Source organism: Neolamprologus brichardi, chromosome 7, assembly GCF_056152115.1.
Source record: "Neolamprologus brichardi isolate AB-2024 chromosome 7, ASM5615211v1, whole genome shotgun sequence".
Taxonomy (NCBI): Eukaryota; Metazoa; Chordata; class Actinopteri; order Cichliformes; family Cichlidae; genus Neolamprologus; species Neolamprologus brichardi.
Window position 1 is genome coordinate 3,829,471 of NC_142110.1, and position 27,053 is coordinate 3,856,523.

Sequence of the window (27,053 nt, forward strand, 5' to 3'; positions counted from 1 at the left end):
TGCCCTTGCTGCATATTTTCCATCGTGGTGTTAGCTTTTAAATATTCATGCAAGTGGATGGAAGAGGCGAGGGGGGTGGGGGTGAAGGAGAGGAAGGCAAGGAGGGGGTGGCAGAGAAGAGAAAGGGAAGGAGAGTGGGAAGGAGCCAAGACACCATGCGGCGGTGGGGGCTGCTCCCTTACTGGAGTTCCCTGTGGAGGGATAGTGGGCATACAGGAATGGCGGAGGGAGGGGATCAGCAGGAGGCCTCATGATTTATTTAGACCCGGGGGCACCTGTGCCAGTCAGACGCTGATGGCAGCTATCACCCTGCCAACCCGCTGGTGCTTGAATCGGGGAAATTAAAAAAAGGCAGACAAATCTGTGGCAAAGAGGAAAACTACTACAGGACTGCTGCTGTGAGAAATTTCACCTGTCCTGTTAATGATTTTCAGTCTCAAATGAGAAGAAAAATCTATTGTTCAGCAGACAAAATCATACAAACCCGGCGATTTTAATAGGCCCCCACTTCATAATTTTAACAGCAACGCTACGCGCACGCGTAAGGTTAAATAAGTCGCCACTTGTGCGGTGCCATCATTTGCTAAACAGCCCAAAAGCTTTGTTGAGGAAAAATCCTGTGTTTCAAATAAGCCAATCAATATAGAACAGCAAGATTGCAGCCTTAGTGAGTCTGAGTGGGCGGCTTGCTGTGTTTTATCAAGGCAGCTTAATTTCCGTCAGCTTAATATCCTGGGAAATGTATGGAAATTGAACTGTGAGGGAGAACAAAGACAAGAAGCCAGGATAAAACGATGTGGAGAAACTTAGAGAGCACCGTCTTATCATAGAAACACTTGGTCCCACACACACACACACAGATAGGTGTATCCATCATCAAATGCCTCTTCAACAGTTAAATATTTCCCATGTATTATTTGCAGGACTGACTGCTGTATATGTTCCGATCCATATGCTTGACTACTGGTAGTTAATTAGCTTAGCTGCTACATGTCTCCTGCTTCCTGACTGCTCTGTGGAGACACGTGGAAGAGCTGCCCAGAGGCAAATTATAAATGAGAAGCAGGTTATTAGGATTCTGTCATGCATACTAAGGTGTTATGACTGTCATAAAAAGCACCGTGGTGAATACACAGGCCAGTAGTCCTGATAATAACTAATGACTTCAGCATTCACAGTCAACAACAAAAGGTTGGCCTTGGCCCTTACTGGTCACAAGCTCCACACACGAAGCTAAAAATACATCAACTCGAAAGTCAGCAAAAAGAAGTACCCGTGTTCAACAGCCACTCAGTCAGGCTGAAGCTAATGAAAGTCATTTGCATTAGTAATAATCTGCCACTGCTTGGGGTAAGCGTGCACTGTTCCAGGTATTGGCGAGGAATGCAAAACAACAGCCCTCCACCTTCCTCCGTCCCTCAACCCTCTTCTACCTTACTTTTACTTTCTTACAATCTTCCCATAAGCAACGCCAGCGCTACAAACAGCAACGCCACCACTAAGCTAATGCGCCTTTCCCCCCTTTTTCCAATGTGTCTTTTCCTCCGTAGCAACCCGATCCTGCCATTTACCTCGTTTTCTCTCCCTCCCTGGCACATACACACGTACACTTTAACACACGCTTCATAGAACAGTAACTAATAGCAACCTCATTCATTAAAACACCCCTTGATGTTTCGCACGGAGGCAGGGTAAATGTGCTGGAACGCCCGTCCTGTCTGTCTGGTTGTGTGACGCTAAAAACAGATAGAGAGATAGACAGACAGGTGGAGCAGAGACTCGTCTTAAACTCAGCAGAGACTGCACCACCCGTGATGGAGACGGATCTATATTTAATGAGTTATTAACATCAAGACATAAACACGGTGGAGTCGTGGATGCTACGAATTAGCCGTACCTAGCTTTACTGCCAACATGAATACAGAAAACACAGAGAGTTACATAATATGAGATTTTAGTCAAGTTTCCATTTGGGAAGCATTAAGATCTCTTCTGCCTCAAACTGATAACACTGAGAGTACACAGACCCTGGCCACTTCAGATCACTGGTCGCATCAACAAGCCCATTCCTCTTTCTCTCACTCTTAACTCATTTTCCTTTCACTCACAGTGTCTAATAAGCTAACCCCTCAGGCCTCTGTACCTCTGCACTGTATATTAAGTCTCTGATCCTTAGTCTACGGTGTTCATTTGTCACGTGTAAGTATGACTTCTATAATGTGTTCAATTTAAATAACAGGTGCAAGCTGGGAGGTTCTGACATGCGTGCAGCTTCGGGCTTCTGGGTTGTTAATATTAAGATTTTTAATTACTAGAGGAAATGACTCGGTCTCCGTCTCTGCACCCCTGTCTTGTGGCACTTGAACAAATCGGTGTAACACATCCACTGTGTAGAGAGAGAGCCTTTGTGTGTGTGTGTGTGTCTGTGAATGCATTCAAGTGTTACACTATTTTGTTAAATGCAAAAATGAGCATAAGGATGAAAAGGAAAGAAATGAAAAGGAAGCTGGAGAAAGATTTCTCGCCTCCACCCACCTAAACGCTCGCTGCATGCTCCTCTAAGTGTTCAGTATGTCTAAACAATCTACGGAGAGAAGTCACATGAAATGTAACCAAGTCTCAGACACATATCAATTCGTTAATTGTTGGGGTACATGTATGAAAACAGACGCTTTGGGTTTTACTTACTCGGGTTTTTAAATGATCTCTGTGGGTTTGCACCTTCCAACCACAGAGCATTAGACTTTGAAAAGTAGTTTTTGGAACTACTTTCTACCAAATATTTGGAGCTCTATCTGAACTAACAGCGTAGAACGTACAGCATTTAAAATTCTATTTATTTTTACTGTCAAACTGGTGGAATAAGTGATTTTTTAGCAGGTTTTAATTCATATACCAAAACGTATGTCCCTTTCTTGGCCAGCAGTAATCTGGCCAAGAAAGGGAACATCGGTGTTTTGGTATAATTTGTTCAGGAGCGGCGAGGGAGACTATAGGACCAGACATGCAGCCTGTCCTGTCCTAGTAGGAAGCAAATGGGTCTCAAATAAGTGGATTCATGAGCGAGGTCAAGAGTTCAGAACTGTGGCCTGACAGAAGTGGACTGAAGCTGACTTTACTCCTACACAGCACCCATGCTATCTTGCATAGATAGAACGCTTTAGGTTGAAGTTGTAAAATGTTGCTTTTTTTGTTTCTTTCTTTGGGTTTTGTTTGTATAAAGAAAATCTAGAAATGTAAAACACAGCTATTATTTGCATGATTTGATCATAAATATTATAAATAGGAAGCCAAATAGCAGCTTCAGTTCTTGCAGAATCTGTTGGTAAAAGAAAATATTTTAGTTTCTAGTCTACGTGCGATTTCTGTTACATAGTCACACTTGAGTTTATCTGAATTCCTAAACAACGGCAAAGTCATCGGATGTGAGTCTGCGAGTAACCAGATTTCACCTGTACAATACATAAAGACACAAAGACAGTACAGATTTCTATGGAGATCAAGCAGGATAAGAACTTGTGTCTCCACCAATCCCTGCCCCCCATGCGCACCTCCCTTCCTCTACCAGCAGTCATCACGAGGTCGGCTGCTAGCAGCTGAACTGCCTCAGGAAACTTTACATAAACTTTAATAATGTCTTGCTGCATTCCACCCATCTCACGGCCTTAACTCGAAGAGATAAACAGGGCAAAAATGCCCAGCTGGGACAACACAATAATCCCTTTATCTGACACAGGGTAAGCTTGACTAGCCAGCTTACCTGTTACATCATTAGCTACAGGAAACAGGGGAGAGGAGGAAGAAGAAGAAGAAATGAGGATAACCAGCATTACAGTGATGTAATCAAGACGCAAAGACCACAGAATCATTAAAAGGACAGAAAGACTGTGCTGTTTCATAATATACATAATCATAAGGGCCTTGTCTATATTAAAAAGTATAGGAGTCCTGCAGATGGGCCTCTTTGACAAGGATAGATGAGCTTAGTGACATGACCCTGTATTTGTTAAGCACTGAAGCAAATGCAGTTGAAACTCGAGGAACCCTGAGAGCTGTTCTTGTTTACTTTGAATACTGGTATTTTATTTGCATAACTCAACCTTGTGGAAAATCCATAACTCATTGCAAGGCTGTTAAAGCACACGTAACGTCAACAGCAAACAATATGGGTGACGTCCAAAACGCAAACAGCTGCATGCGAGGTTTATGAAATTAGCAGACGGAAGCAGATATCAGCGAGTTTGAACGTCTGTAATGTCCGAACGGGGCTTCGAATGTTTTACAGTCTTATTCATATACAAAGAATGAAAATGAGACAAATAAGAAAAACAAATACACGTTTTATTGAAATCAAAGAATACAACACAGGGATGTGGTTACTATTGTGTGATACTGAGCCAGCTTTCTGGTGAAAGCACACCTGTGTGTAATCTCCACCCTGTAAAGGTGCAGGCAACAGAAACGGCCTTGCTATCTCCTCATCAAAGATGGTTTGATGTTCGCCACTGAGCTTTTGAACTCGCTCTGAACTCTACCCGCAGCCAAAGTTTGTTTGTGGTCCAAAATGCATACAATGTTAAAACACCCCTAGTGTTCATTTCCCATGAGCTCATTTTTTGAATTAGACGGAAAGGCTTGCCTGATTTCACACAATCAGTTCTGGTAAAGCACACGTATTATTAAAACAGTCATTACGAAGCACAGAGATCCCCGTGACACCTTATTCCCTCCCAGAGCTTTACACCAGGGTCACCAAGTACCCGCTCAAGGCGTTCGACGGATTCTCTGATCAACACGAGACTTTCTTTCCCCTTTTCTGCTGCTAAGAGTGTACGAAAGGATGATCTCTTCACTCACCTGCACTCTTTACACCCAGGAAAACAAACAGGAGCATTTTATAACCTCCTTGTTGACCTACAGCACGGAGCAACAACAGGCTAACAGTGGTGTTTACTTCAGGATGAGCTACTTAAACCGACAAAGCAGCACCGCCTTGCTGACATGAGCAACACAATTCCCACGTAGGGATCTTAATGTAATATATGTTGTTTTAAAAGTCAGTTAAGCAGAAAGAATAACAACAAAAACTATCGGTCATTTAAAATAATAGACTTGTCAAATGTGCCAAAGTGATTTAATGCTGTAGATACACAAAGTCTGAATCGCATGTCTGCTCATTTGCTCTGTCGTAACCTTTGCCATCTTTCAACAGGAAACAATGATCTTCTCTGTAACACGTTTAAAAACCCGGCGATAAACTGTAAAGATAACAAAAGCAAGCTCTTCTATCAACAGAATCCACTCAGTGGAGACCACGAACTTCTCCCAACAGAATCTGCACTATGCACAGTTGTAAAGCTACCACCTGTGTGCGAGATCTCTGTGTGGGTCTGCGTGGTACCATAGCTGACGCACACACCTGTTCGTCTTCCCGAGCCCCAACAAAGCTCCTCTATGTACAGACAAGAAGACTGTTTGACTCCACGCACACTTCAGGCTCTGCTAAAACCCAATCACACTATTTACTATGGGTAAAAATGATTTTTTTCAAAAGTACTGAGAGAAGAAAGAAATGCTGCCCAGAGAGAGTCATCTGGTTCTAATGCAGGGCCCACTGGTGTGGATTACAAGCACATATTACAGGAGAACTCCAGCTGACCCTCGTCTCTATCCTGGGGGGAATGGAAGCCAGCTACGGTGATGGGGGGGTAAGGGTCTGGGCAGTAGAAGGGTGAATTGAAACTTGGGGATAGATTGCTACCTCGCATGATTGTGGTCCGTCTTTCAAATTCTCTCTGTGAAAAACAAACAAACAAACAAACAAACAAAACAAAAAAAAGGAAAACCACGAAATCCTCAATGGCACCAAACAGTGAAATGGCTTTAGATATGCTCTGTGGTTTCTTATGTCTTTACTAGAGTCTCAGCAGGTCTTCTCTATTCATCAAAGTAACACTAAAGCATGGTTGGTGTTGTTTTGTCCTGCCCCCACTCTTTTTTGATTTTTGTTTTTTCTTCTCAGTAAGCCTTTGAGTTTCATTACCCTGCCTTCTGTCGGAGAAATTTAACTAGCGGGGTAAATAAGTACAAGAAAAATAATGGTACAAAGAGAACTCGTCAGGGGTAACAACAGATTTGGATGTTTGGCCCAATAAAGAACAATCTTGAACAAACAGAAGCTCTTTGTATCTGCAGTCATACATCGATCTCTTACCTGTAGTATCTGGACTGTAGATAGGTGGAGCAGACCGCTTTGGACACATGGCTGGCTGAGCCAAAGTCGATGACTTTGACCCTGTAGGGCTGTCGAGATGGGTCCACCAGCATGATGTTCTCTGGCTTCAAATCAGCATGTATCAGTCCTAGGCTCTTCAGTTTCATTAGCGCTGTGGCCACTTGCTGCAGCACCGGTCTGATGTATTTGAGAGGCAGAGGGCTGAACTTGTTCTGCTTGAGGAAGTCGTACAAGTTCTGCTCCAACATCTCAAATACCAGGCACGTGTGGTTCTTGTGCTGGAAGCACTCGTAGGCCCTCACAAAGTTGTAGTCATCTGCGCTCTCCGTGCTGAGACGTGCCAGGATGCTGACCTCGATCTGACCCTGCCGTGCGTACGATGGGTGGTTTTTTAAGATCTTGATTGCCACTATCTCGTTTGTGCCCCTCTTCCAGCATTTGACCACCTGCCCGAAGGTTCCTCGTCCCAAGAACTCCAAGACTTCGTAGGTGTTGGTCATGGAGCAGAGCACCTCGTGCTGCACCAGCTGGTAGTCGCCCTCGTTGTTGGAGCCGCTGTTCTTGGATGTTGCCGTGGAGGTGGCTGTGGCCACCGTAGCCACCGTGGCTCCGCTGGCTGCTCCGTTCTGGATCATCGGTGGGCCGTGCTCCTCAATGATCTGCACGCTGCTGTTGTTGTCAAGCTCTTCGCTCTTGCGTTTAAGCCCACATCGCTGATAGGTGTCTAGGAGACTGACTGTGCTGCGGCGCGTCAGGTTGTGAACACCAACCCCACCACCCACACCACTGCCACCTCCGCCACTTCCACTACCGCTACTGTTGCTGCTGCTGCCTCCACCCCCGCCACCCAGCAGAGACCCAACGGCCCCTGAAGTGCTGCTGGCTGAGGCGACCACAATGTGGCCCGCGGTGGCTGGGAAGACGAGAGCCTGCTCGTAGGGCAGGGTGGAGCTGGCGACCTGCAGGGAGCTGTTGATGCCTAGGGGGCCGCTGGTGGCCGACACGTTCTTGCTGCTGTTGTGGCTGTAGGCTTTGCTGTGTGTGCCGTACCCTGTCATATCCCAGTTACAACTTTGCTCCACCTTCAGTTTCTTCACGCTAAAGAAGGCACTTGACTGGAGAGTGTGAGGGGAGAACACTTGCACTTGCGAGGCCATACCTGTGACAAGAGAGGAACGGAGGGGGAGGAGCAAGAAAGACAGGAGGGGGATGAAAGTGAGAGGTTAGGAATATGAGAGTGCCTGCAACACGAGTGGTAGCAAGAAGCTTTAAATAAAGATAGCTTGGGTCAGAGCAGGTCATTAAAACACCAATATATGCTGATACATCGTCATGCAAACCCACTGAACTTTTCAACATCACGGTAAACGAACGCTTATAAAATAATCATCCATTATAATGAATGGATCCACAGCTTTAAACCCACTGATGAAAAGACTTATTAACCATTAAAATGTCATCAAGCATTTGTCGCTTCGGCATCAAGTTGTTTCTCAGAAGTGCTGTTATCTAACACTTGGTAGTAAAACATCCGAGCCTAGATCATTAAATCTGAAGCCAAATTGTTTTTGAATGCAACGCGCAGTAATGGAGGGTTTCTTTTAAATATATTTGTTATATAACATAAAAATGCCAAAAGGTTTAGCCAAAAGATAAGAAGATTTAGATTGAGTGCTTATGCAAAGCACCGGTTCATGCAAAGGAAATGCCATTTCCCCCACTGTTCCCATCTGCGGCAAAGTAAATAGGCTCGGTGAATAGTAAAAGAATACACTCCACAGAGACAGAGGAGCCGTATGAAATCATATATAAAAGTAGGAGCACAAAAAGTGTAAGTGAATGATTGCATTTTCCTTCCCCACCACTCAGCCCAGTCCCGCCACTTACTGGTACACAATTACTCACTTTAGGGAAGGTAGTGGAAGAAATTTTGCTCAAGTAACTATGAAAACAGGAGCGAGAGGGACTCGACTCCCTCTCAACCACAGATGCCGAAGACAACAAAACAAAAGCAAAACTGCAGCGAGGCTGTGCTCTGAACTCCTGGGAACGAGCTGCCTCAGAATAAGCAAAAGCTTCTCCAAGCAAACAACTGCCCAAAAATAGTTCCTTTCTTTATCTCTTTTTGCAAACAGGCTTGTTTGTAGCATCAAAAATGATTATTACAGCACAAGATTATATGAGACTTGTACTAATGATATGTTTAAATAGTTTCCAGTAAACCCAAAATTAGTTTACTGCTAACAAACTAAGAGCTTCCACCTGGCCTTGCCAACGCCCACACACACACACGCGCACAATTAGGCCACTGCTGATCAACTGATGCACGATTCCAAGATTATTACCGTCACAACATGCACACAACGTTAGCGACCCTTAAACGTTGTTTACTGCTGGAAAAATTGCTGCTTTGTGTGTTTAATAGACATCTTGGAAGCTGGAAAGTTTTGCTGTGTTCAAAGATAATTAAAGGAACACACTCCCCCCCAAAATGGGATGACTTCTATAATTGTGGACAGAAAGCATCGAGGAGAGGACATGACTGGTCACTTTGTCATTATTAGCTCCTTTCATGGATGATGATGATTAATTCAGTAGGATGCTGGCAGCCCTCCACTATACTTTGCTTCATTTGTTTATTTTAACTCTCATGACCTCTCTTCCTCCTGCTTTTGTGCTTTTTTTTTGTTTTTTTTTTAGGTTCTCCTCTGGCCTTGCTTGGACTTACTATTTATCTCTTTGTTCATCTGGTCTTAGCCCTAATGCGGCAGGATTGAAGGCAGAGTGCACATTACAGTGCTCGCTGTAAGCTTGGCAAATGTTGCACAGTAGCAGATAGCACCTCCGCGTAGCAGTTATTTAGAGGCTTAGCCATGTTATCAGCACATATGTTGTCTGAGAAATCGTTAATGTGTAGAGTTTTTTTGTAGTTTAAGTGGTCACACCTGGTAAGTTTGGGTCCAGACTCGCAGGTAATGAAGAACGTCCGCTTGGCTATTAGGGGCAAGGCTCTCTGCTAATCACATAAGCCCTGAAGGCCAGATGTCACTCCTTGGATTACCAATTCCTGTGCCTGGACTTTACGCTAAAAATAATTTGAATGATGCATTGCGTCACAGGGCAGTGTCAACAGTGTGTGACTGAGAGCCTGAGAGGATAATCACAGGCACAGACTGATGAGCACAGAGATGGATGGACGGGCGCAGAGCCAGCCTGTTTCTCGTATGGAAAATTCCAACATTACATATCTGCCAGCGTGATTATGGATAGTTCAAGGTTTTACAAGGCCAGATTGGGCTTGTTGCTCTTGCGTTTGTATCACACGAATTCTTCCTGAACCGTGATCTTAGTCACTCATTGACTCCCTGTCAGTTTGAACCCCGTGGTCAAAGAGTTCAGTTAACATTGTCGACACGGTGCAACGAACTGAAGGCCGAGCCTGTTTGTCTAAATTGGGGACGGGCTCTGAAAAATAGCCAACAAAAATCTGAAATTCAGCTTTGTCTGTCGAGATATTCGGCACCGCTAAAGCTAAAGTAACGACAGTTTAAGAGCCTTGTGCAGAAAACAGATAAGTAATTAAATGAACTAAACATAAAAGGTCAAATGGCTGGAATGTTATCTCATGACAACATACGCAGGAAACAATGTGACCAATTATACTTCATTTCCATGGCAGCACCAGTCCTCATGAATCAGTCTTCACCTCGAATGAAGTTTAAAAGTATTTATGATTCAGAATCTGAACAGCCTCTGTCAAAAGACTTTCCCTTTAAATGGTCCTCTTGAACTTTAGCTAAATTTGTGAACTCTATGCCAAGCAAAGAACAGTAAAGGTCCATTGTTGTACATTTACAATGCTGGAATGCCTTCAGTAGCCAAGGCTGTCCATTTAACATACCTAAAGGAACTCTGTGTGTCCCGCGCACTGCAATTAAGCATACCACAGAGGCATTTTCCCTTGTTTAGAGGCAGCATGTTGAAATGGTAATAGTCAATGTTTTCAGAGAGATTACTTCTCTGTCAGGGGTTTGTTAATCTTCTTTTTTGGGAGTATCAGGGTCGTTCTGCATGCCGTGTGAGGGTGAGAGATGAACTGAAAGGGAGGGGAGAAGAATAGAGCGTGGAGAGCTGGGGCTGTGAGTGGCCCTCACATTCTAGCCTGTGACCTGCTTCTGTTTGCTGCCTTTTATTAAACCTGTCATTTATACTCTTTTGACAACTTGGCAGAGTTAAACACCAACAAACCAACCAAACAGTCTTTTGTAATTACGAACAGTCTTATAAAACTCGATTACTGTTCAGCTCACTCGTGGTTATTCTCAAATATCTATGCTTTTGTAGAAATCCTCATTTAAAATGGCTTAATGTAATGTAAATGTAATCTTTTTGCAGTTTGCAGGAAAAACAAATGAAAAATAATTCTAATAAATTTAAATATTTATCGTTCACTAGAGTTCCTGTTCCGTGCTCTCTCTGTACCCAAAGGACCGAGCAGAGCGAGACACAGCTCACACCAACAATCACCTGGGAGACAGAAACAGGAGTCAGGTCTGTCTGGTTGATGTCCCCTGGCCTGGTTATATTTGGACTACTTCCTGAGGCCTAATGGCTGCTGACACCAAAAGAGACACTCTGGTGACCCTGTTGCTTTACTGGACATCTCTTTGTCTGCGGGCTGGAGGGTGTTGGGTGGTAGGCCAAGTCGCCGTCTAATGAAGCGACTTCTGCCCGTCTAGACGAAGCATTATCTCATTCTTAGCTGCTCGTTTGCACGATTGTGCTCCTCCTCATACCATTTTTTAGATAGAAGACAAAATAAAACATTCAGTGTTATTCTGCTCTTGTCAAAGACTCTATACTGTGTCTATACTTTACAAAAATGGACCTGTCCAACAAATTGAAAAACCTGCTGTAGCTCCAGTGACTTTGTGGCCAAATGCAACAGTGAACACGCCACTGAAGAGGAAAATCGTGTCCATGCAGAGGTTTTTAGCCTTGTGTTCCTGCCTCCTGCCTGAGTTCTGTCCTCTGTGGGAGAGCTGGAGCTTGACTCTGCATGGTCTCTCTCCCTTTCTGTTTTCCCCCTCTCCCTCTCTCTCTCTCTCTCTCTCGAGGCCACTATTGACCATCCTGTCTGCTTTTTTAGCTCTCTCATCTCTGCTTATTTATAGAATAATGCATCAGAAAAGCTTGTGGGGAGTTGCTGTCATGCAGGCTGCTGCTCCATCAGGCTTTGCGCTCTTTCTGACTACAATATTTGACCAGTTGGAAGCGCCTCATCACGTCTTTTCACTCTCTTACAAACACACAAAAGAGTACAATCTAGCATACGGGCAGACCGAAAGGCAAATACGAATGCTGTTTCACAGATAAACACGGCCCTTTTTAAACTGAAAATCAACAACATGCCAGCTGTAAATGTGACACTCCCTCAACTCGCCCCTTCCTGGAAGCAAACAGCCAAAGATACAACATGTTGTGTTAGCTGTGAGATAACATGTTCACTCGGCGCTTGTTAAAATGCACATGCGTAGATACATAAACACGAACACGCGCACACATGCGCGAGCTGTCGCACAAGCGTCCACACGTGAGCGCGTGCAGGAGCACAGATACAAAGGAGTGCATATGGCTCCACATATTTCAAAGCAACTGATGAAAAACACCAATCTGAATTTATTACCTTTCTTAGCGCCTACCTAAGCTACGACACTTTGAGTATTGGAAGTTCAAATGTTAACACTTTTGTTGTAAAAGTCAAAAGCCTACTACCCCGGGACAACTGCGGGCAGATAAGGAAGCAGTTATCCGTGTTGTAAATGTGGTCATAAAACGCTTGGTGCGAGAAAAAACATTTATACTGCTAGGTCAGCCTAACCAGCTGCTGAACAGGGTGGAGGAGAGGAAGAGGAGGTGAGGAGGAGAAGCACGAGTGGGAGGAAGAGGAGGGCGACAAGAGTGGGTTTGCTTGAGCTTATTAATCGAATCACGAATGTGTGCACTAAACTTCCTTCGCACCAAAAGAAAGAAAGAAAGAGTTTGGTGCAGGGAGGGGAGCTAAAGATTTACCCAACCGTGAACCAATGGCACCTGTTAACACAAGGCTTTGACTACACTGCCAATGACATCCACTGTATGCCTCAAGCTGTGCTGCTTTGACTACAGCTCCAGCACAGAGCAGGCAGGGCCACGCAGAGCCGAGCGCACGATAAGCGGCCGCTCTCCACAATGCTTATCATTTAAACACAGTAAGAAACAACCCGCTAAACCGTACTTCCTCTTATGTCATTAGGCTTCACAATGACACAATGTAATATAATGAGATCAACATACGAGAACTACAGGCCAAACCAGTAACCAAACATAGCAAACAATGGGGGAGGACATACAGATGAGTGTAATGTGGGAGAAAGCGCTGTACAATGGCAAATTGATTTGAGAGCAGCCAGAGTACTATGGATTATTTTCTGCAAACTGCTCTGGCATCCAGGAGCTCTTTGTTGTGAAAGTGAACGGCGGCCTTTTTGCCGGTCTTGCAGCGCACCTCAACCTGACTTTTTAAAAGGTTGCCATTTAATTTAAGCAGACAGAAGATATGTAAACACAAAATGATGGTGCGACACACATGTCCGTATGCAAAAATGCTTAAAGTCAGGTTCCTGTCAAGTGCAAATCAACATTTTAGTCATTATTCAAAGTAATGCTGGTAGCACAAAAGACTGAAGCAACAATTCACAGATGCAAATCTCGATTTTATTTCTAAAGCCTCAAATTATAATAACAGATTTCTTCTTTTTTAATTGTTTCAATGCGCTTGACGCAAGTTCATCTGAGCCAACCATAACAACCAAAGTGTTTACTCTTCTTTTATATTGTACAGTAAATACTGTTTGCTGTTGGTAAAACAAAGGAACTAAGAGTAAAATAGAAAGATATTTTTGAAATGGTCCTCCCTGCCCTGTCCCATGGAACAGGCTACCGCACACTGGTTTTGTATACAGTGTTGGGAAGGTTACTTTTAAAATGTATTCCATTACAGATTACAGAATACATGTCCCAAAATGTATTCTGTAACGTATTCCGTTACATATTCTGAATACGTAATATATTATCATGCTTTTTACAACTACATGAATGTACTATTGCTGTGATTTATTACTGTTACTGAAGGTCCGCGGCTCCGAACCGTAGTAAAGGGACCTCTGGCTAATACGTCGGGTTCGTGTCGGGCTCGTAGCCGAAAACTAGCTTTACTTTGTTGTCTGGGTCAACTCTGCTAGCAGAGACAGAGAGAGGCGTTGAAAGGCTGCTCCAACAGAACTTATTGTTTTTGGAGGAAAACACGAACGCAGCGTACAGTCGAGTCTTAATAGCTTACTTACAACTGGGCTCGTCAGGCTCTCTTCTTGGCTGCAGTGGTTATTATTATATTTACATGCTTCCAGCTCCCGTTTTTGCTCGATGACAGCTCGTACTTTTCCTTTTTCTCCCTCCCTCGCTCACAGACACATAACGGGTATGGCAGTCCATTCTCCCTGCAGCACGGACTACACTGCCTATGATGCTACATTCTTTAGAGCTATACCTGTAGCATTCTGCCTGTTAGCTTAGCACAAGAACAACAACAAAAAGGCCTCTCTCACCCAGGAAACACGCAGAGAGAGAGAGCGTCACCCTGTAACCATGGCAACCGTAACAACTGAACGTAGCTGTCAAACAAAACCCAAACAGTCCTGACCCGCGACAATATGAAACAGGGAAGTACCGCCGTGTAATCCATTTATTTCAACAAAGTAACTGTATTCTAAATACCACCTTTTTAAACGGTAACTGTAACGGAATACAGTTACTCATATTTTCTATTTTAAATACGTAACGGCGGTACATGTATTCCGTTACTCCCCAACACTGTTTGTATATGTTTAGTACATTTGTGTAACTTTACGATTAACTGGTCGCTCTGTGGATTTTCGCAGCTATCTGCTAAAGGCATCTTAGCTAAGCAGCAACAAGTGTCATGAAAACACCACCCCAAAATACACTTACACACACACACTCAGGGGAATTAATTTGTCGCACACATTGAAAACCCAGCGGTGAACCCCACCAAAGGAGGAACCAGTTGAACCTGAACATGCACCTGGGGGACCAATCAGGCAAAGGCAGAGCCATCACTTCCCGTATTTCCAAAACACAGCTGTATTCAAACTTGCAAACGGATGGCTTAAAAAAGAAATCTGGATATCTGACACCTTATTTCTCAGCGAGTAAAAGGAAAATAAAGAAGAGCCACTTTGTCTCATAACGATAAGCGATGATGGTGGCGCATGAATTCAGTAGACACAGGAAGAAACGGGCAATTTCGTCTATCACAAATCAGTGCTCTTTATAACCCCTACATGTAGATGGATCCTGTTCCTGGTATTACCTTCCTATCACAGAGAGGCTGGAGATGGTGCACATGCTTCCCCAGGCAACGAGATGTGTGTGTGATATTTCAGGGGTGTGTGTGAATCTGGTGCTCAGGGCCTATTAAGGCTACAGATCAGACTAATTTTGGCTACATGCCTTTAAGATGCCTCAACATGTACTTGTGCCTCATACAGCAGGTGACTCATCAATATGCATGCTTAATAAAGTGTTTTAATCTCTTAATCTCTCTTCATCTTCTTTTCAAAACATTATTCCCGGTGTCGTTTCTCTTATTCTGTCTGTCAGTTCTTTGACAAAGTGAGGCCCAGCGCTCGATATATTCAAACAGCTTTTAAAAGATTATAGCGCACACGCAGACATGTGCTCTCATACCAATTTAGCGAGGCATATGTGTCCTTAATCCAACTGACAGTGTGTCGTAAACATGGCTGGTTGAGTCCTTCTGGCCACAGAGCTGAGGTAATAAATATCGCTAGCCAAGTCAGCCCACTGCGTCTGATTCAGTGTGAAAATCGTGGCTTTAGCTGGTTATATTTACAGTGTCCTCAGAGTCTCAAATAGCAGCCAAACCCAGACAGGAAATGACTATTCTGACCATCAGTTTAACAACGTGCATAGGAAACACATATTTGAATTGGCGTGCATAAATGGCGACACCTTCAAAAGGAAAATCAGATCAAATCTGTTTTGCTATTACAACAAACTCTGTTAAATAAAGCACGTGGCATTCGGCGCTGCAACAGTTTGCCAGACTGGGTCTGATCTGTGCAGCTATGTGAGATTTCTAAACTCAGCTTTCTGTAGCTGAGAAGAATTTTAACAGATGGAAAAGAGAGGTTGTGGGAAGTTAGTAAATAATGATTAATCAAAGTGTAAGATGCTTCACAATGAGAAAGCCAGGTGTTTTGATCCAGACTGGAGGAAGTTCATGCCATTGAGAAGGACAACACTTGTTTACATCTTTCAATTTAAATGTCCGTGAATGGCAAACTCACACTCTGTCTCACTGGGGCTTAATGAGGTAGAAATAACTGGCCTGGACTGGACGGTTGTGGAGCAGGGGGGGAAATAGAGCAGGTCCTCATAGCTAAAGGTCAACTTTTGGCCTTTTTTCTGGGCCAGCTTCTCTAAAAATGCTGGAATAGCGCAAACAAGTTGGTGTGTGTATTAGCAGCTGCTGTGCTCTGTCAGGGGAGCTGTGGAGGCAGACGCCTCACTGGACTCCACTGATCTCAGATGTAGGATGCAGATTAAATGAGGGTAAAATCTGCGACCCCCACCGACACCTCCTCAGAAACCACCCACGCAAAGTAACCACCACCATCTCTGTCTCTCCCCTACACCCAGCCCGGCGTCGTTCTCTCAGCCTCGGCTCCATTACCTCCCTCCTCACAATGCTCCCATACTTCTCCAGTCTACGTCACCCCCCATTTCAATGCCTTTTCCTCTCTCCATCTCTGTCTCTCACACTGAATGCAGAGGTCAGTTCAAAGGGCTGCCAGGCAGAGCTGCTGGCTGGCCCTAATGTGCCTGAGGCTTTGAAGTGAGGAGTGAATCTAAAAGGTGTGTACCCTCTTTTATATACTGCGGCACAGCGATACAAACATGCGCCGTGATTCCTGAACTCAGTTCATTCGTGTTTACCATGAACCAGTGTTAAAGCTTTTAATAAGCCTTGCGTAAATGCGAAACATAGAAGCTTTATTTGCAGAGCTTTTTCAGCCTTGCAGTCGATGCTACTGCTGTAAGTGTTCTGATATAAATATGATGGTTAAAAATATACTTTTTATAGATGTCAGAGAATCAAATAAAAGCAAAATTAAAGAAAAAACATTACTTTAAGTTTTTATAAAGATCAGAAATATTACGATTTTTCAATAAAAAGCCTCCGGCTGCCATTAAATAACTTTAATCATTCACTTATGCTGCGTTTCAATGTTACCGAGCCTCTTCCGGCGCACAGGTACAGCAAAAATGGAGGAATGTTTCTTACAGTTGGGACGCTTAGCTATTTGTGGTGCCAGCTGCAGTGTTATTAGAGGAGCCGCTGGAATGTCTAATCGAATCAATGACTTTTTAACGTCTCTTGTCTCCACATTATCCCTTAAAAGCTCATAAAAACTTGATCTCCAGCCTTTAGCAACAACAAAGACGTCATTTCCCTACATATGTGAATATTAAATAGATTTCATCACTGAAAGATTTCTATCAACACATGTCATCATTTTACCTCCTGCTTCTTTTGATGTTTGATCCTCCTTAGTTTACTATTTATTGAAAATGATTTTCCACAGGGAACACAGCTATCCTGAGAGAATCCCAATCTGAACAAAACTGAGAAAGAAAACTTGAAAGGAAGTGGTGCCTATCTATAACAATGGCCACCTTATTTTCATTTCCGGTTCTGGATAATATGAGGATGTGTCATCGTAGCTTTCACAGTAACTGAATAATGACAAACATGCAGCAAGTATAGAAACAGAAAAATATGATGAGATTATAGTGACTGAGTAAGTGCTGAACGACTATATATAAGGTTGAACATGGGAGCAAAAGATGAAAAGGCTAAAGCTGCTCATTTCCATGCCTGTTGACTCTTTTGACCACCCCAGTTCTTGTCTGTTGCTGTCTCCTTTCTCTGCTCTGTGCCTTTTGCCTCCTGGCTCTGGACAGAAATGGGCTCAAGCACTCGTCTGAGCTTTGAAGTCCTTTGGTTATCAGCCAAGCGAAGCGCTGTACCTGCAGCCATCTGTGAAGGGGCCGCCAGCAGCCGCCCATCGCTCCACTTCCCTTCCATGACTGAGAGGGGCCAGAGCCAGGAGTGGTGATGGGGCTGGCAGCGGCACTAAGTCCATGTTGGCTGACCGCACATGGAAGAGCCTATAGCTATGTCAAAGAATACAGGTGCGTATACTCGAGCGCCCTAATCTTACTATTTAATTCGGTGCTTCTGTGCTCGTTTTAATATCTGTCTGTAAACAGTCCCCTCTCTCCCCTAGCCTCATCCGCCCACCGTGCCTCTTTTTCCCTCGGAAGAGGAGAAAAATGTAGAGGTTATGAAAGGCTTGATTAAAAACTGCAAACCATTTTTCACTCTGCGCTTCACATAATATGAAGAGACGGTTAGGATCTTTTGTTTAAATGAAGTGGCTGCGAGTGCGGTAGCTGTCCTCCCCATCCAGCTGCAGCTCCGTACATCATCTGTTGTCTTTGCAACACATGCTTTGTAAAACTTTTTTTTGTTTCATCATGTGTGCATGTGCACTCTGAGTCAAGATGAATGGCCAAATGAGCTGGTGGTAAATACTGCCAGCACTGGCAGCTCTCTTCCAGAGAGTACAATGTCAGTTATACATGTGCGGGTGGGGTTGGGGTGTGTGTGCGTGTGTGTGGGGGCATTATCGCAAACAATACGATTACGACCTGCGACAGTGTGCACCGAAAACAAGGTGGTGGTTGGGTTCTGGGGGTTACTGATGGGATAATCAAATAATACAAACCAGGAGAGACCGAGCAAGGCGGGAGGCAGCGGGGGAGTCTGGGTGGGGGTTAGGGTTAGGAAGAACAAAAAAGCTACAGTAGCCAGACCTCTTCTCAAAAGCAGCCTCCAATTACACACATACAACGGGGCTTCCAATCTGGCCATCAGGCTGTTGCTGAAGTGTCACATGGGTACCATGTGTGCTGGCCAATGGCCTCTCGGCTTATCAACAAACAGAGCGGGATGGGAGGACAGATAAGAGATAGACGTGGGGGTGGGGCGGGGAAGCGCAGGGTGGGAACTGGAGGGGGGTCGTGTGCGGATGATGAGAGATTGCAAAGTGAGCATGCAATAAAATAAATAAAGTGCAGATCATTCTTATGCCGCACTGTGCAATAAAGTATTAGACATGCTCAGCGTTTAAAGGGGTTTTTCATGCTGTAAGAATCTCTTTGTAGTTACTATTTAATAGGCCCAAGTTAACAAAATGGCTTATTCACTCTGTGCTGCGTTGAGAAGTAGTCAAATGTTAACCTTTGTTTGAACTGTAGCTTTCATAGACGATTAAAGCAATAGATGTGTTACCAGTGCAGAGACAAGACTCCCAGAATCACGCCTTTTAACAGACAGTGATATATCACGGTAGTAAGAGAAGCTATTAAGAATGTTCTTGATCCTAAATTATAAGGAAACCCCTCTTAAAGCTACAAAATGTATCCACTGAGTAAAACCAGAAAACACCAATCTGTTTTCCGCCATATCTTCACGGTAGATTTTCAAAATGATTAATGCAAATATACTTAATATTCCATGTAAAAGTCCAGCTTGGAGATGCTCGTTGACTCAGTCTGTTTTCCGACGCAGCCTGGAGCCGTTACAGTTTTAGTCAGAACCAGAGGCAGATGTTTCAAACGAGCTGACACCGTACACAATGTGAAACAAAAGTGGGGGGGAGCGCTTTCACACATGCATGAAAACCAACAGGGAAATGCCTTGTGCAAGCACTCGGCAGGGTTAAGGCTCCCTCTTCGTCTTTGAAAAAAACGAACTAATGTCAGCAACTGATGTGGACCTCGGCTGATTCTGGGGTTTGAACTATATGACGGAGGCACTGAAGCAGCACTGGCTGATGAGAAAATGAGAAATGCAAAGTTCTCTTGCATCGTAGTCACATTTCTTTCTTGCAAAAGAAAAGAAGTGGAAGACTGATGTACTAGAGTCTTGGAGGCACTTCTACTCCAGAGAAATTTGCTGTAAACAGTATATGAAAACTTGAGCCTGTTGAAATAGCCTGCTCATATTGAAGGCTTGCTCTCCTGTGTCAGGCTGGCCTCTACTAACCTGTCATTTCAGCTTCGCCTCAACCGCCGCTCCCCCCGACCCTACCACACACCCATCTGTTCCCAAAACTCTCCGAGCACACCTGTGAACTATTTCGGAACATCAGAGAGCTCGCATAGCCCCCGTCTTCATATAAAACTCACATTCTATCTCCCTCCAAAAGCCTGTGCTTCTTCTTCTAAATGCTTTAACAAATCAATAGCGCAAAGAATCCCCAAACCCTGGATTTCACTTTCTTTTCAGATAGGAAGCTCTGAATAATGCAGAGAGCAATACTTGTGGAGACAGCTTATCCATTTTCATAAACCTTTCCGAACAAACCCCCTCTCAAACAAGTCATGAGGTGAGGACTCAGGTCAACAAAAAGATCAAAATGACCACTGAATAAAAGCGGGGAAAAAGAGAGGATCTGCAGTTCTGAAACTTTCTTCATGCGTGCTGTTTAAAGCCATTACTTATTAACTGTTTAGCTATCCTCCATCTCCAAGCTTGACTCTTTGTTCACTATGGACACTGAACAGCTAAACACACCACCCTGCTTGTCATAACAATCAGGAAGCGAGACTCTCCATCAGTTCCCCCGACTCTACCGTGGGGGTGTGGCCCAGCAAGTGGCCGCGAAGGGCCCCATAGGGTTTTTCCTGCAATTCTAATCAAAGTTTAAAAAGCTGCAACCTTGGAGTCTGAGCCTGGGCCGTGGTCTGTGAGGAAGATATCAATCAAGCAGCTCCAAACAAGCGTGAGGGGAAAAGGGAGGCAGGCAGGCAGGGCTGAGGACAGTTTCTGAGAAACTCTTGCTGTCTCTGTCCTGTCTCTTTTCTCTGTCCTCAGTGGAGTACGTTCCCCTCTTCAAGGGCAGGGTGCATTCCCCATACCAGGAAACCACAAGGTAATTCAAAGTCGCATTAACACATAATGGCTGCGCAGATGGATAAAACATTAATCTGCCCGTGATGCTGCAGCGCCTGTCACCGCCGCCATCATCATCATCGGCTTCTGAGTCATACTCTGTCCATTTTTCCAGGCGGGAATGAATGAATCCACTCTGGAATAGCACTGCTTGACCTGTAAGCGGCAGATCTGCAAATGAAGTTGTTTTCCCGCCTGGTCCCCCGGTTCTGCAGCTGTCTAATCCTCTTGCAGTTCTGCCCTACAAAAGGGTGATGGGTGATTGTGCAGGGACTCACAGACAGATAGAGACATATGCACATGCATGCATGAGCACACCCATATCTAGCCAGGCAGGCATGTTTGGCAGTGTCTGAATATTGGCTTTTCCACAGCTAGAGGCTGCTGGACCTGCTCAGCTCATCAGACATCCATCAAGGTGTCAGTTTGGGTTTTGAGACCAGGCTCCCAGGACGATCGCACCGCTACCTTTTCTGGCAGCAGGTCTGCATGATGGCCTTCTATCTGGGCCAAGAAGGACTGAAGATAAACATTGAAAAAATATAGGCAAGAGAAAAACAACACAAATTGACACTAGCACAATGCCCACTGTCAGTCCTGAAAATCTCAGCCTTCTTTAAACAAATGCTTTCTCGTAAGTGATTATGAATACGAGATCAGCAAACAAAAGCAAATGGGCTTTTCCTCAGTGTGCTTGACTTTAAACAATCAAAGGAAGTAGTCAATCACATAGATTTAAGTTATTAGCTGCTCTGCAGACAAGCGGGAGTCGTTAACATAATAGCCGATTTTCTTCTATGTGAAGCCCCCCCCCCACACCTATTTTCCACCAGAGACTTTGGTCATTTTCATGACTTCTCATAACACCCCTCCCCAACTCCGGGGAGGACAGGCAAGGTAATTAATTCCCCTCGCTGCCTCTTTCTCTTCTCTTCTCCTTCCCTCAGTGGTGAAGGGAAAAGCCAGGGAATGTAATTTACACTAATTACCTTTTGCATAGGAGTCTCATTTCAACTTTCCTTTTCATGTCGAAGCGCCAGAGTCTCAGGCTATGCCTCTAAGCTTCAACACCCCTAATGAAAAATCACTACAATATTGCTATAGGGACATAACAGCACACAGACAAGAGTTTGCAGGCACCTTATTGCGCTTCGTGATGCTGTATATCCCCAAATGAGCCATCGTGTAACTCAAATATCCCTATTAAGACTCAGTTTTGCTCGTGATAGTTCTCTAACGGCACTTTAAAGTGTGTTAAAAGTGTTACTTTGAACAGTTCTCTCTCTCGAAGTGAAAATCAGGGGTTCCGTTTAATGCCAGCAGAGGGACTATAGAGTGGACAAGAAGATAAGCAAACATGAGGCTGCTACAAACTAAATATGAGAAACACCAAGGCTCACCGTTTGCTTCTGCCACTATTCAATTTGTATAAGGATCTCATCAGTATGTAGAGCTTACATCGTTGTTTTCCCTTTACTGCTCAGGCTTTTCTGTCCTTTTGTATATTAGATGAGCATCGCTACAGTTGCCTACTTCTGATTGATATGTAACTACTAATGAATTAAGTAAAAAAAAAAAAATGTATATATACAAAATCAAATTGCACGTAATTTAATTTGTCGTTACCACTGCTTTATCACTCCATTTAACCTCTAGGTATTATTTGTACAGTAGTTGAACCATTCACAGACCCAGATTTTGCATGCGCGGATTATAATAGACCGCTTGCATTGTTTTACATTTAAAGGCTTGCTAGTCCACCTTGCAACGACATTGCAGTCAACAATCACTGCGTTTGTGTGTGAATTGTTCTCTTAGGATAATAACAAAAATGCACGGCAGCGAATAATGTAAGGGTACGGGGTAGTGTTCTCTCAATTGGATTAGTCACAGCCAAATGCTGCAGCGATAGCTAATATGCTGTATTTAAGGCTGCATATCGTTTCCGGAACATAAATACGTATGTGAATCAATACCCCGAGGTTGACGAAGCGTTAAAAGTCAGATAGCCTAGTTTTTAAACTGATGTGAGGAGATGGGAGATAGAAGAATGAATGCAGGCGAAACTGGGACCGATCGGTCTCCGACCTTCTTTCATTCCCTCTCCCTCTTCGAGCAACGCTAAAGAAATTTCTACCAGGAACAAACACGAGCACAAATAAACGTCCAAGTGCACGGAGAGTGGTAAATGTACCGTGGCCTAAACATATACTTATCTTTGACCTTATTCTGGAGGTTTGCAACCTCATCAGCGCGATTTTAACGGACACAGCTCAGACTGGCACCTCGATCTGACTGAGCCTTCACTAATATTCTTTAACTGTGGTTTAAAGCGCTGAGGCGAAAAGCTGCCGGCGATCTGACAGTCGGCTCGTGTAAGGTTTAGAAAATCTAATATTAATACAGGTTGCATGATTTTGGCAAAATGAGAGAGCTTGCAACGCATCTTTTCCCCTACGCATGAGCCGCAATTCAGTTGTGCCACGATTGATACAGTACACAGCAGCACTGGAGGGGAAAACAGCACGTTTTCCAAACCACCTTACCTTCGTATACAGGGGCCATCGGTGCAAGGATTTCTGTTATTCATGGCAAAAAATAAAGCGATATTTCTGTTCAAAACTCAATAAAAATCTGCCATCTTGAAATGTTGATGAGAGGGTCGACGCGGTCTCCTGCATTACTGGTCCAGTTCATTAGTGAGGAAAATACTCATAATTCATATCCAGGCGTTTTCAAAGCTAGGGTCCGATGCGAGGCGAGCGACAGACGACAGGCTGTGCAATTCAAATCCCACCCGCGGTGTGTTTCTGTGGGCTCAAATGATGAGCCACGATGACAGGTTTACTTCAGCTATTGTGCGACATGTCTGTGGAGTGAGGAGTCTCTGCAAAAGTTGCAGTGGTCAGAGCGCAGCGAGTTTGGTGTGCAGCGAGAGAGTCGAATGACGATCGAATCGATGAGGCAGACCCTGAATGTGTGTGTGTCTCTCTCTCTCCCCTCCCTCTCTCTTTCTGTCTGTCCATAGCACAAAAAAAACTTTGGATATAATAACACTACTACTACCACTGCTAATAAAATAATCTTTATATTTCTTTATATTTTGTTTAATGATTAAAATAAGCCTTCAGATTCAGGGCGCGGGGCGCTTTTAAAAAAAGGGAAATTAAGAGGTAACACCATTGTACTCATATAACTATATAACTTATTATACATATGTGAAAGAAACGGTTTAAAGAACTATATCATTATATTATGCTGCTATTCATTCTATAATTATATTATGCTGATATCCTGTATATATCGTACTTATTATTGTCTGAGTACTTCGGTTCTTTTATTGTACTTTTTATATTTTACATTTATATTTATTATTGCATTTTACACCAAGGGAGTGGCACTCCAATTTCGTTGTACTTTGTACAATGACAATAAAGGCTATTCTATTCTATTCTATTCTATTCTATTCTATTCTATTCTATTCTATTCTATAAGATTAAATATGTTAATATTAAGGAATGGGGTTAAAGTAGATTTGGACTTCTCATTAGTCTACAGCAAGTAATGAGAGAAAATAGTGATGGACTAAAGTCTGAAAGAGAAGTTATCATGTCAAGAAAAGCACTGCTTGTAGTTTTTTATATTTTTAGTTTAATTTTTAAAGCCTACACTGAGTTTTTTTTAACGGTGTTATGTGAAGGAGAGAAGAACTAATGTGCACTCTTTCTAGTAGGTATAAAAAATGCTAATAGATAATAAATATTCGGACATGACGTGACGTGAATCTCTGCTGGCGTTATTCAGAGCCGTGCAAAGTGCATCTGGGTTGAATGATTCCGTGTGCTTTTGCTCACGTCTGTACGAAGCTAAAGCGCTCCCACTGTAGGCTACAGCATGACGACATGAGATTTGCACAGAATAAACTGGAATCGGATTACATGGGCTCACACAAATGTGAGTAATCTGTCATTTACCAGCGATCCTGCACTCACAGCAATATGCGCACCGACCTCTAAATTAAACCTGTCCATTTAGACATGTGGGCGGTTGTTAACATAGTACTGCACACTTTGCAACCCTGACGAAGTATGCTGCACCCAAAAATTAAGTTCATTTAAGTTCTGAGTTTCTATTGCATAAAAAGCACAGCGTAATAATAATAATCTACAAATGTTATACAACTACATTTAAGCAGTCTCACCTATGAGGGAAGAGCTGTGTTCAGCATGTACTGCCTGTCCTAAGCCATACAGCTTTGCAATGAGTTATGCAATTACTCATTCATTAAAAGCGTCAGAGAGCCTGCAGCCTGCACGCACATCATATATGTAGAGCTGACCGCTGCATGTCTAAGTGATCCTATAGTAGCAAAGCAGGCATAAAAATGAAGTCTTACAGACCCATGGGATGTGCAACCTATATTTGTTTGGTTTTAAAAATCACTGTAATGCAGATCTTCCATCAGCAATGCATTGTTTATTCATGATACTTCAACCACAGCACTACAGCGTATCTAAAAGGACTAACACTGGTAAATCCTCAACGTCAAGAGAATACTTTATGAGAAGTAAACTTGGTCAAACAGCGTCTGAGCTATGAAATGTCCAGAATATGCCAGATATGAAATATGGTATAGAATACATAAGTATGCTTAAAAATGTACAAGTGCTCAGCTCTGTCGTAAACAGTCTAAACAGCGTCACACAGTGTGATCATGCCTAATTGGCTTGATTTTTTTTAAATAAGCAAAACACTGTGACACATTTTTATAGTTGCATTGCAGCCAGAGCATAAACAGACCAACTCTGCTGATTAGTTAGCAATGAGCTTTGTAATAATGCCATAAGGACACACTAAATTTCAATACACTGGCATCAACAGAAGATTTTTTAAAAAATCACCCCGGTGTTTCCTGTAAGCTACATCAGAAATGCTTGAATAGTGTCTGTATAAGTACATTGTATTTCATCTGTGTCAACCTTTGCAGTTCCACATATTTATTCAAACCATTTGTTTGAAGGTTCAGAATGTGAACAACATATTTATTACAGAAATGCTTTGTATTGCAAAACGGTTTTACTGTTGGTCTAAGTAGAAACAGGATGTAACTCGGCAAATGGCATTTCCCAATAGTTTGGGAAACATCTCCAATTTCACCTTTCACTTCACAAAACATTTATGTGAAACTGGCAACTTCTATAAAACTGTTTTGAATGTGAACATTGTTTTCCTGAAAAATCCAAAAAACATCCATTTAAAATTGTATTTTTTACTTTGAGAAGTGATGACAAAAGAAAATATCCTAAAGAAAAACAATCCCAATCCTAAAAGACATTTGAACACTTCAAGGATTTCATCCAACATGTAAGTGGAAATAACCAGGAAGTTAAAACAAAGCTATAGCATTCCATCTACACCGATCAGTTTAATTAAGACACATATTACGAACCTTTCTTACAACTTCAAACACAAAAACATATCACAAAACATTGACAGGTTGTGTGGTTCTGCCAACGCGTTGGCAGAACCACACAAACACATCAAATGGGGTTTTATCTGGGCTCGAAACCAAACAGTAGTTTCAGATCACGCACACAGAGAATAAAAAATAAGAACATTAGTGAGCATTCATTGGACACTGCATCAAAAGTGGAAATCACAGTGATCAGTATGTGTCATACAAGTTTTTCCAAACTCATGTGGCTGATTAGCAGGGCTACAAAAATTCAAAAAATATGAAGCAAAAAAAGAGATGGATCTTCCACTGCTACCCCTCCTCCATCCATCTTCTTAATATTTACAAAATAAAGTAGTGCACAGCTCGCGTGCAACAGAGGATCTACTTAGATTTGATTGTTCACTTTGTCCTGTGTCTGCTGTTTACATAAGAAACAAGTAAAAACACAAAATATATTAATAAGATTTGTATGTCTCATACTATATTTTACTTAAAGAAATTGTCATTTTTGCATTTTTATAAGACACATAAATCAATTAAACACTATGTTATGTGGAAAACATGTGAAGAGGGACACTTATAGATAAATTATGGTATGAGACATGCAAGTGGCTTATTCATATGTGTTGTGATTGCATGTACAAACACATGGTCTGTCACAACTGCTCTTTACCGAAATGATTTCTCCCCCTTCTTCTCTTCCTCTTCTTCATTTCAGATTGTTTCCAATATTTACTGGTACGAACCATCACCGCACGCTTGCTTCGCAGTCTGAAATAGCTTCTACTGGTTTCATCACATCAGTAACTGCAAAAGCCAACAGTTTTAACATCTGTGCGTCGTCAATCTATCATTGAGAGAATGTGTTTAGAGTTTTGAAAAAAAAGGGCCTCACTAGGTAAAAATGGTTAAAGTTTTTGTCATAAGAGCGGCGAATATGATCAATTCTCATAGCAAATTGAGAATTAGGAGTTAGTGTTTTAGCAGTTCAGAAAAAAATAATAAAGCAATTATGCCCTGAAGTTTCATATAAAGCCATTCAGGGCTTTCAAAGGCATTTTGCCCAACAGATGGACATACGACAAATTGTTGAACAAACACACTGACAGGCAGATGGTCTGGGGCAATTACCTTGGATTAATACTTGTCCGGTCCCCTAGGTTCATCGTGTAAGACAATTCTGGGCCAAACAC

General features: G+C 43.0%; 1 protein-coding gene across 3 annotated transcripts in view; it reads right to left on the reverse strand.

The window, feature by feature from the left end:
- Positions 1–23,309, reverse strand: part of hipk2 (homeodomain interacting protein kinase 2) — a 73,279-nt gene extending 49,970 nt beyond the window's left edge. For all 3 annotated transcript variants that reach the window (XM_006795760.2, XM_006795759.2, XM_006795758.2), the window contains exons 1-2: positions 22,949–23,309; positions 6,215–7,394 (exon numbers count right to left, since the gene is read on the reverse strand). In XM_006795760.2, coding sequence (XP_006795823.1) covers positions 6,215–7,394; positions 22,949–22,967 — 1,199 coding nt within the window. In that variant the 5' untranslated portion in view covers positions 22,968–23,309. The remainder of the gene's footprint in view (positions 1–6,214; positions 7,395–22,948) is intronic.
- Positions 23,310–27,053: the final 3,744 nt, after the last annotated feature.